Here is an 11040-nt window from a genome sequence, read left to right as displayed (position 1 = left end):
GTGTGGCTCATCCGGACAAGAGACTCGCAACGGAGCTCCTCAGAGACATTCCCTGCTGGGAGCATGCAGGAGAGGCAGAAGGAAGCTGGGGGGGCGGGCCTAGCAGCACTGCCTGTCCATCGCCGCCTCGCCCGGTGATTATATTTAACCAGTACTATTGGAAAGTTTCAGATGATTTATTTTAATATACAGTAACTATGGTTTAACAGCTCTAAGACGAATATGTTCCACTCTGTGCGGACTGCCCTTCTGGGACCATTGCCTGTCCTACATTTGGCTTTCCCTGACTACATAGCATCGATTTGGCTTAACACAAATTCCAGGGTGTGGAGGATTAAACCTTAGAAATGGCTTTTCTCTTATTTATGTTCATTTTGACTGATTTTTCCTCAGCAGCTGTCTGCCCTAACCCTGCCCCCTCACCTTCTGCCCACAAACATATCTCAGGACCCCACTTGCAAAGGGGGGAGAGAGAGGTAAAAAGATACCTTGCTGGTTTTAGCCTTCCGACAGGCCAGGGCTTCTCCAAATGATGCTCTGTGGTTGTCGCCACCTCCCTGGGGGTGAAACACTTTGTGGAGCAAGCAATGGGCCTGCAGGGGTTGAGCAGGGAGACTGCCTTGTGGAATAGTTTGCAGAACGGAGATGCTAGAGCCCCCTGGAATGGACATAGACTGGGACAGGGTACTGGGGAAAATGCAACCACCTACATGTACCTGGATCCAGCCATTAAATCCAGGGAAGAGAAATGATCATATCACCATCCTGCTCCTGCCCTGTGTCCCAGGCGGGCCTGGGATTTTGAGCCCCAGAGCTCAGGAAAGCCATTTTGGGTCAGGAGACAGTGCTTGAGATAGGGTCACCATGTCACCACAGCCAGTGCACAGCTGCAGCAATAGGCCGGCTGACCAGCGTCAGGGGCCTTAGCAGACTTTTGGTCACATTCTGACTGGGGAATCGCCTTATTCTCTGAGGTCAATATTATAGCACAGCCCCATAGTATCCAAGTGCTGAGAAATCGCAGCTCCTCTGTTCAGTCATTCGTCTCTGCATCTCCTAGCCTGTGTCCTGCACCCCCCTGGGCTGGAAGCTGCTTGCGGGCTGGCCAGGTGAGTGTGCCCCTAGGACGGGCTGATGGACTCCTGCAGTTACATGAATCAGGAGACTGTTACAGGAAGGAACGGGGAACTGGACAGTGGCGAGCCATCCTTTTCCCCACGAGCTGCCCCATTCCCCGTGGGGTGAAGAGCAGGTGCAGACTTGGACTGAGGGATGCAGGAGCAGTGGAACGTACCATTCCTCGTTCCAAGCAGGGTGGAGAGCAGGGTTGCTGGGACAAATTCCTCCCTGGTGTAACTGCACCGGGCTGTTGCTGAGCTGAATGTGGCCGGTTGTGTGTGCAGGGGTGGGCGGCAAAGGCTCCCTTTCTGAATAAACAGCTTCCTGACTGGCTACAGTGCTGTTTATTCAAGTTTTGTGGCTGGCTAACAGGGAGGGCCAGCACTCACCCCACCCCCAGTCCGGCACAGCAGCGATTACAAGTTCTGCCTCATCCTGCTAATGAGTGTCCAGGGGGCTGCCTGCAGCGGGTGGGCAGCAGGACACCAGGGACGGGGGGGGGTGTCATCCTGGAGTTTCAAACTGTGCTTTATGGCTTCAGTGCTCAGCCCTTAGCCTCAGGTTGGCCCCTGCACACTGACCTGCAACACCCAGGCATGCCAGGGACGATCCAGAGCGGCTCCATTCCAACTGCTTCAGTGACCCCGGTCACACCATGGAGCAGAGTCTGGCCCTGATGCTGACATTTCAGCAGGGACGCTCGCAACGCCATTGAGCTCTGGCCCCAGCTCTTAGCTCAGCCTCCATCTCCGGGAAGGTTTTCTCCCGCCTCCAGTCCCATCTCACTCTCTTTGGAAGGTTTCCAGCTGCAGCGTCCCTTGCTTTTCTGCATCACAACATTCCCCGTTCCCACTCAGGTGCTTTCTTGGCCACCAGCTGTGTTCTTGTAATCTAGGGACCAGAGCAACTGGGGTGCAGCTCCCCCAGTCGGAGAGTCAATCAAGAAGCACAGTCTCCTGAACCCACCTATTGGATTTCTCCACATAATGCCTGGTATGTGTGCCGTGGCAGAATTAGCAGGAATGAACAGGGCTGAGATGCGCCACAGGAAATAGACTAGGGGTAAGAGGTAACCATCAAAGGACCTTTTTTTCTCACCATATCTAATGACAACTCTGACTGTGACATCTCACCAGCTGCTCCGTGCGTGCTCTAGGGAATGCTTCCCATGGGCTGGATCCGGGGGAACCTTTGGCAGTAGCCTAGCACCAAATACAATCAATCACCTGAGCACTATCTTAGTGGAGTCAGTCCCTTTTGACCATTTTCTCTGTTTATTCTACTCAGGGTCCTGTACACTGTGCCCAGCTGCACGATACTGTACCCTTTCCACTCTGCCTCTCCTGGCTCACTCATGTTGTATTTTCCTCCAGGTTTTTATTTAGTGTCCCCTCCATTTTTGGACACTGAAGTCAAAGCGAAGCACTCGACCCTGCTGGAGGACTATAGGACCAGGGGCACAAAGTCCCGGCCCAGGGGTTCTGCAGCTGGGTAATGAACTGGCCACAGCCCTTCTGAGCGTCATGCTATTCAAGCCAGTGCAGGATACAGAGCCTCCGGAGAGAATATGAGACGAAAGGGATTTCTTTCTGCTCTCTGGGTCTTCTGTGTGTGCATCTGAATTAGCGGCCATAGTACAAATGTGTCGGCCATGAGCATAAAGGCTGCCCTGGGTTCCTGAGCTGGTTAGTAGGGTTTCTACTCCACTCCCCATTTGCCTGCTTCCTCTGGCTGGGAGTAATTAGACCATAACCTACAGCCCAATGGTGAGACATCCGAGCATCACCCTGGCCACCCAGCAGTGTATTGCTTCAAGCCCTGGTTAGCAGCGTCTGTCCGTTGGCAGCATGTTCATGTGTGTCAGTTAATAGAGCTTTCCCACCCAGGGAGGTGAGAACAGCTGAAGATACAAGAGCGCCCCTTTGACCGTGGATGCATCCCCCTCCCGCTTTAGTTAGCAGGGCAAGGTAAAACCAGAAGGTGCTTTATTCTGGCTGCCACGTTGGTTTACTTCAGCTCAACTGTCCTTTACTATTCCCCGAGCACGGGACCTTCCCAGGCTCCAGCACAGGCCAGGCTTAAACGACATTGCTGTGTGCTCCCTGTTCTGAAGCTCCCTGTCAACACAGGTCATATTCTTGGTGAATAATGGCCCTTTGTAAGGGGTGGGGTCCGATATATTTTCCATTCCAGGTGCTTGTTTAGAGTGGACTTTTGTACCCAGAGAAACGCGGTTTCTCCTGAAGTTTGGCGCTTTGCAGGCCTTGTGCACGGCTGCCGCCTACCTTCTTGGCAGAGTTTTGTGACTATAAGCAGCTCATTTTCTGGAAGCTTATTAGATGCAGATGAGCATGTTTGTTTCTGCATTTCGACATGTTCATGCATTTGCCTCTCCACGGCCGTGGTTCAGTTTCACTTTGTATTTTGTGGATTTAAGGAGCTGGGGAATACGGTTTGGGATTTAAAATATGTTTTATTTTCAGAAAATGCAAAGTGTCCTTAAGTGTCTCTCTCCCCTCCGCCCTCTCCATTCCCTCTCTGGCAGGAGGTTGTTAGCAATGTTCTTGTCAGGATCAAACCACTGTAATAAATTTTGCAATTCACTTAAAAATACAGGTTCTGCCTTTTTTTTTAATGTATTTCTAACTCCTGTTTGCTGGGTGGCTATTGCTGTCACATCTCGTTCCATTGCTGCTTTCTGCAGCAGAGCAAAGAACTTTCCTGGGTTTCAACACCGTGCAAACTGAAGGGCAGATGATGACGTTAAACAGTGCTCAACCCTGAGGATACTTGCCTGGGGTTCCTCTTCTTTGTAACTTAGCTGGTATCCTTAGGAAGAATAAATTAGAGACGAGGGTTGAATTGGTTCCAAGGAGCCACCCAGGACCTGGCTCTCAGTTTGCCTGAACCTTGGGGATATTGTGTGGGAGTCGCACCTTCAAGCCCGTTGCTCTGCCGCAGCTCATGCTGGACCTCGGGGGCAATAGGCATTGCACACCTGAGCCCTCTTCATGAGCAGGCAGGCAGGACCGTGACACTCGCACTCATGGAGAATATGGCTCACATCTATGCACAGGCACGTCTGTGGCTCTTCTCTCCATAGGATCAGAGTGGCTTTGCCAAGTGACCCTAACAAGTGATCTTGAGAGCAGCAGGGTTTAGGGGAGATAGTTAACTTAGGCACTAACCACTTGACATGGCTCTTAGTTATAATTATCAGGCTGTGCTAGGCATACCAAGCCAGCAAAATCCCTTCTCATACAACTGTAAGAGCTTTTTACACCACACATCCCTAGGGAGAAAACTCACAGCTAGGCGACAGCAAAGCCCAAACAACGGCCTGCATGTACTGTGACTCTGTGTGCGCCTACCTGTATTTGAACACACAAACCCTGCAGCTGTGCCTGTGGGTCAGCAACATGCGCACACAAACAACTGGCTGGGCAATTGCTGACACTGTCCAATAATGATAACTATGTATAAAACCTTGCCACATGGTCTTCAGTCACCTGGTTTGAAAATTTGGGCTCAAAGGTCATGCAGTGGAGTGTAATTAACCAGGAGGGTTTCAAGGCCCTGAGCCAAAACCCAACTGAAATCAGTAGACACACTCCCATTATCTCCAGTGGGAGCTGGATCAGACTGCAAGAGGGGAGACAGCATGAAGAGAACAGCCTCCATGCTGCACTAAACCAACACTTGCCTCAAAGCTAACAGAAGTCACACATGCAAGGTGCAGTGTTGCTGGAGTTCTGACAAGCAACTGCCAAGTTCTGGCCCCAGAAAACTAGCAGACGAAGTGATTCCTGATGATATTTGGAAAGTGCTGCAGGAAGAACGCTGCTTCAGGAGTATACTCAGCTCCTGACGGGCCACACGACAGCAGAACCAGGTAGTTTCTATTATTACTTTAGTGCTACCATGGGGAACACGGATGATGCTGGCAGGAAGTGCCCACAGTGTCTTCACTCAGCACTGGGATTGTCCGGGTACCAGCTGAACGAATTAGGTAATAATGCCTCTATTGGCCTATGGGCCTGATTCAGGAACACAACTAAGCACATGCTTAAAGCCCTGCTTTGCTGAGTTGGGGTGGGCCAAAGACCATGCTTAACGTGCTTTGCTGAATCAGGGCTATAAAAGACAGTGTAGTTACCCCTCTGTTCCATAGTCTGCTGGGAAGGAGGTGGCCATTAGCTGGAAAGGCCTGCATCCTACACAAAGCGCTCATTAACTCTCAGCATAACCGCTGCGTGGGTTACTTTGAAAGGGTTCTGAAAAGCAGGGCCCATGGCTCGGCTGGCCTTTGAGACGGAATATTCGTCCCACTCCAGTGCTGACTCTATGGACTCATTCCAGCTCCAGTCCGTGCTTGGCAGTGTCTAAACTATGTTACTGAGCAGAGAGTAAATAGCTTCAGTGAACAACCGTTCAGCTGGGGGCTAGTGTATCACATGAGCCAGCATGTAACAGCCACTACGGGGGCTGGATGGGAACAGTGTCACATCTTGCTGGCCTTTGGACATGCAAAATGGATCAGGTCCACAGGAGTCAGTCACAGCATGAAGGCAGCTTTTCCTTGGAGGTAAAGCTAGAGTAGGCTGAATGCCTGCCTTGTCTGTCATTAAACCAGGACATATTAACATGCAGTAACGTGACTCTTCATGAGGCTAAACAACGACAAATCACAGAGCCCAGTGTCTTTAAAATCAGCATTTACTCAGCTATAATATGCAGCAAACCTGATACTGAGCGCACGTGTGCTCTGTGCCGAGGAACATAGGAGCAGAAATCGGCTGCTGCAAAGACCAGCGAGAGCAGGCTAACACACCCTCTGCCTCTGCGCAGCACTCCACTAGACAGCTGGTAATGAGTGTAGTTCATCCATCTAGCATACAGGGAGATTAAAATTAGCTGGTTTAAAAATGAAAAACAAAACAAAACCCAGCTACCGTCTGTCTCAGAGTGCCTGTTTCCCAAGCACCCCGTGTCTAACCCCGGCAGGGGGTGTGATGGGAACCCTACATGCCTTGCACTGCACCAGCCCCCTTTGCTGAGGGCAGTGGTGGGCATCCAAACGGTCCTTTACAATGCAGCACTTTGGCTGGTCCTGCTGTTCACACACCTTGCTTTCCCTCTGCACTTCATGGCCTGCAGGTCATGTTATTGCTGGCCATTTGTGGACACCAGCGGTGCAAGGAGACAAAGCACGTGCAGGTTTGGTTTGTTGTTGTTCATCTACAAGGCCCTGGCTTTTAACCTGGAAGAGCAGGAAAGGACCCTGCTAGTCTCCAACAGCCTACTAACCTCTGCGGCCAGGCACAAGGGTGTCTTGCTGAACACATTCACCAGGTCTCCATAATCTTCTCTCACTAACACAGGCTAAGGGGAGCAGGGGGACTTAGGCCTTTGCTCCCACACACCTGGTGGTACCCTCTCGGGCTGTTAGCGCATGGCAGGAGCGGTTTATCCGCTGAGGGGGCGAAGCACACTGTCATGTAGCGATGTTAGAAAGGGGAAGGAAGAGGAGGCTGGGGGGGCACATGAAGCCCCTTGCGATTAGAGTGAAATAGGGGCTGTCTCAGGCAGACCCCCACAAGGCTTCAATGCTGCTGTTTGTTTGGGCTGCGCATCGGTGAGCTAAGTGAGGCCAGCTAAGTGGCATCCGTCTAGAGCTGGGCTGGCCTAGCAAGGCAACCTGGGGAATCTACAGTAATTCAGGAACACGCTATTAAAGCCCACTGATTGCAGTACACCCTTTACTGCGCTCCTGAATCATGATCTGGAGAAACAATGCTGAGCTGATGGGCTGACGCGGCCCTCAGAGGTGTGGTCAATACCGTTCCTTCATAGCCGTTAAGGCCAGCGGGGCTCATGGCGAGCAGTCTGTTTGACCTTCTGCAAGGCACAGGCCAGAGACTCTCACCACGTGATTCCTGCACCGAGCCCAGCACGTCTGGGTGAGCAGCAGCAACACGAATGGAAAGCCGGCTGACGCGAGACTACGTACAAGCATTGCGGGTGAGGGGAGGGAAAGTTTTATTGTGCGGACAGAACAGGAGGGGGCTCGGCCGGTGCCAGGGCTACCTCGTGTGCTGCCTTTTAACGTGACGTGCTCAGGCATTAGATGAGTGAGTGGTAAGGAGAGCGCGTTACCTTTTCCTTCACTTTGCCTCCAGCCCAGTTAGTGCCTGAAGGACAGAGCTAACATTAAAGGACTGGTTCTTGCCCTGGCTAGTGAGCCAGAAACGACACTCTTCTAGCTAGACACACCTAGTTCTGCCCCCATGTTACACCCACCGTTTCACAAAGTGCCATGCCCCACTGACTGACTGGCTCATGTTGAGCCTTCAGCCGCCCCAGAGCCCTGCATGGTATTTTCATGGAACGAGTCATTTCGGTTTTTGCCCCGGTATGGAAAGCCTGTGAGCTTTAACTGTTCTAACAGGCAAGAGACGGGGGCAGGGAAAGCTGGCGGAGCCATCAGCTGGCTGGGAAGTGCGACAGGATCACAGCTAGGTTGTGTAGTCCTGCTTCAGTGCGGGGGGCTGGACTTCGTGGCTTTTCAAGGCTCCTTCCAGCCCTACATTTCTCTGATTACTCAGCAGGCATGCACCCAGTGAGGAAATGGGGCTGCAATCCCCACCTCTCCTCGGGGGACACTAACCAGCCTGGGGGCTGGAGGGTAGCTTTGCTTACTAGCCCCACCGAACCAATGAGGTTCCAATCCCATTTGGGAAAACAGCTTTCGAGTGGGTGTTTTAGCTGAGCCTTTCTAAGTTTGTCCCTCCCCGTTTCATGGCAGACTAGCAAAGCAGAATGGTGCTACCTACCCAAGGCCCAGACAGGAACAGCAGCCAGGTGCAAGGGAAATAGGTCACGTGTGGATGGCCAGTGAGGAGAAGGGCAGGGAAGCCTCCTGCCTGGCAGGATCCCCAGGCCTGCCTTGGTTTTCGCTGCACAAGTTCAGCAGTTTTGTGTGGGAGGCTGTGGTTCTCCAGGAGGAAATCAAGATGGCCGTTGCGCCTGGCTTCCATGGACCTGCCTTCTGTTTGGAGAGCCCAGGAGGAGGGGGGACTGGGCGTCACCTGGAAAAGCTCCTCTCAGAACCCTAAATCCAAGGAGAGAGTGCGTTAGTCAGCGTGCAGAGAGCCTCTGTATCCCATCCAGGACGTGCCTTGCTTGGCCCTCTGCTAGAGACGGGGCTTGGGCTACTCACAGAAAAGGGGAGTGGGGCCTTAAGTGTTGCAACAGCAGGGGCATTTAGCCTTTATTTGGTGTGCAAATGTGGCCCTGAAAACCCAAAGCTTCCAGATTATGGATCCAGGAGCCTAGACTCACACTGCACAGCCAGTTCCCCTGGCTTGGTCAGTTGCTGATGCCCCTGTCTCTCTCCCCTCCACTCCCCCGCCCCGCCACTGCCTCCCACCCTCACCTCCATCCCAGGTAGACTCCGTGGCTAAGGAGAAGGGCTTCATAACAGACTAGAGGTCACTAAAATAACAGTTTAGAGAAAAACAGTTCAGAGCTATTGTTATTTACTTTTTTGCATAACAATGAAGTTAAAAGTCAAGAATTTTTAACTGATAGAAAGGATGATTAGAAAAACCACCACAGCAAATAACCTGTGGAACTCAATGCCAAGAGGTATCACAGAGGCCAAGTGTTCGGTAGGATTTGCAGAAAGAGCCTTACACAGTTATACGAATGAGAACAGCCACAATTACATTGGCCATGATGTCACTTTACGACGGCTATAAACCCTTCTGCCTTGGGCCATGAAGCAACCTCTGAATGACTGGGTGGGAAGAACTTTCTCTTGTGACAGGCTAGTCCTTAGCTGGCCAGCAAGGGCCTCCTTGCACCCCAGTCTAAAGCATCTGGTGCCAGGCACTGTGAGCAGCAGGCTACCAGGCTGGATGGACCCTGTGGCAGTTCTGATGGCTGTATGTGTCAGTATTTATTCCCACTGGTTGTTTCCCTGACCAGCTAAGAAGCAGTCAGATGTCCAGTCAGCTTTTGATACCTCAGATTAACAGGTTATGATTTTTTTTTTAAAAAAGAGACTATTTAATGAGACGTGATTTGTTAGCGCTGCTTAATATTGATCACAGAAGGATTGGGTCATGGAGACAAGCAGACACTTGTTGCTATGTGTGGCTTAGCAACCTACACAATGTATTCAAAGGGAATAATGAAATTATCACGGGGAAACAATGAAGCCATCACTTGACGAGATGGAGGATGTGGAGCTCTTGTTTGCCAAGACAAGAAAGACACTACCTATTGTTTGCACAAATCTGTGAACTGCCTGGCCCACACCCCCTACGTAATGGGGTGTCATGAATCGCTGTGGGCTATTCCGTTTAATGTGCAGCTTTGTACAGCGGGGCAGAGCTCGCTACCGGGAGAAACGTGTGGCCTCTCAGCATGAACTGCGTCCTTAGCACGGGAATAGCTCATTGTGAGGCATCTTAATATCAGGTGGAGGTGTGGGGGAGGGAGTGGGGCAGGACAAGAGAATGTCTAGGGGGACTGGAGATCTGTAGCTGACAGCTGGCTCCCACTCTAAATTAAGAGAATTTGCGATAATCTTGCTTTAAATATTTTTTTAAAACTTGGCCACAATATTTCCATTCGAATTGTCTTACTCTTACCTGGTGATGTAGCTTTGCTTAGAAACTGTACCTGCCACTAACACTTTTATAGAGCTAATTTAATTGATTTTCCTAGCAAAATAGGTGGCTACTAAAAGATCTTGGTTATGAGTCATGAGTGGCTTTGAATATGATACCAAAGAGAAGCGACCTCTAGGACAGGGCTTTGAGGGGAAGGCTGTCTTTGTGGTTAAAGTCCTGGCCCACTGCTTGGAAGAGCTGGTTACGGTCCCTGGTATTGATTTCCGGTGTGAGTTTAGGCCAGGGAATAATTGTTTTGGGCCTCAGGTCCCACTCTGCAAAAGAAGCTGGTGGCACTGCCTTTCTCAGCCCTTTTGTCACGTTAGCTTGTGGGCATTATGGGCAGACCTTGGCTCTCACTATGTGGTTCAGTGTGGGCCTGGAGGTGCTACCATCAGATTGCTAATAATCATTACAGCTGGTTGAAATTTCCGAAGTAAACTAACAGCCCCTTTTCATCATGAACATATTCTGCACAGAAGCTGTTTGGCAACGTTTGTGTTGAAACTGTATCATTTATCATTTTAAAAGTAAGAAAATGCCAAAAATGTTTTTTTTTAAATAAATGTGGGAGCGAGACTAAACTGACCAAAAAAATTCATTTTAAAATCTCTTATTTCAGCCATGAAGACAAACACAAACATTCAAATACAAATTTCAAAAAATTAAACGTATTATTTAAAATTTTTGTGTGATGTTTTGCTTTTTGTTGTTTTGACCATTGCTAATAGATTTCTAAAATTGTTAGCCTCCTGGGTTGTCGTCAGTATCATTTATGACAAGCTTTAGGTCTGGCTGGAGCAGGAGTCGGAGCTGGGGAGAATCTGTTGCAGCCCCCCTGGGGGCCAGGGTAGATTGTTGCCCCTTGGACACTCACCAGCACCAGGCCAAGTCTAGGCTGAAATGTAGTGGCTGCCGTCACTAGAGCTGGCTTTACGCAATGCCTAACGAGTTGCATTCACTATAGCCTCTTGCCTCACTTGGCCTTGATTTGCTCCCACTGATGTCAGCCAGCCCCTAGAAGTTATGTACAGCTGAACATTACCCTTCGCTGATCAGGCCATGTACCCAGAGCTGTGCTGTGTCAGAGCTGCCCTGGGGGCAGCCAGGCACTGTAGAGCTGGAGAATTATCGTATGTCAGCTCACTTCATGGAAAGCTTATGCTCAAATAAATTGGTTAGTCTCTAAGGTGCCACAAGTCCTCCTTTTCTTTTTGCGGATACAGACTAACACGGCTGTTAC

The 11040-nt window shown here is 50.6% G+C and overlaps 1 protein-coding gene across 1 annotated transcript in view; it reads right to left on the bottom strand.

Annotated features, from left to right (window-relative positions):
• Nucleotides 1-5817: 5817 nt before the first annotated feature.
• ADGRD2 (adhesion G protein-coupled receptor D2) overlaps nucleotides 5818-11040 on the bottom strand; it is a 62158-nt gene continuing 56935 nt past the window's right edge. The window contains exon 25 of the mRNA XM_073314537.1: nucleotides 5818-8230. Within this exon, the coding sequence (XP_073170638.1) occupies nucleotides 8128-8230 (103 nt within the window). The 3' untranslated portion in view covers nucleotides 5818-8127. The remainder of the gene's footprint in view (nucleotides 8231-11040) is intronic.

Source organism: Lepidochelys kempii, chromosome 16, assembly GCF_965140265.1.
Source record: "Lepidochelys kempii isolate rLepKem1 chromosome 16, rLepKem1.hap2, whole genome shotgun sequence".
NCBI lineage: Eukaryota > Metazoa > Chordata > Testudines > Cheloniidae > Lepidochelys > Lepidochelys kempii.
Note: the sequence above shows the minus strand (reverse complement) of the source record. Positions and strands in the feature narration are given on the sequence as shown.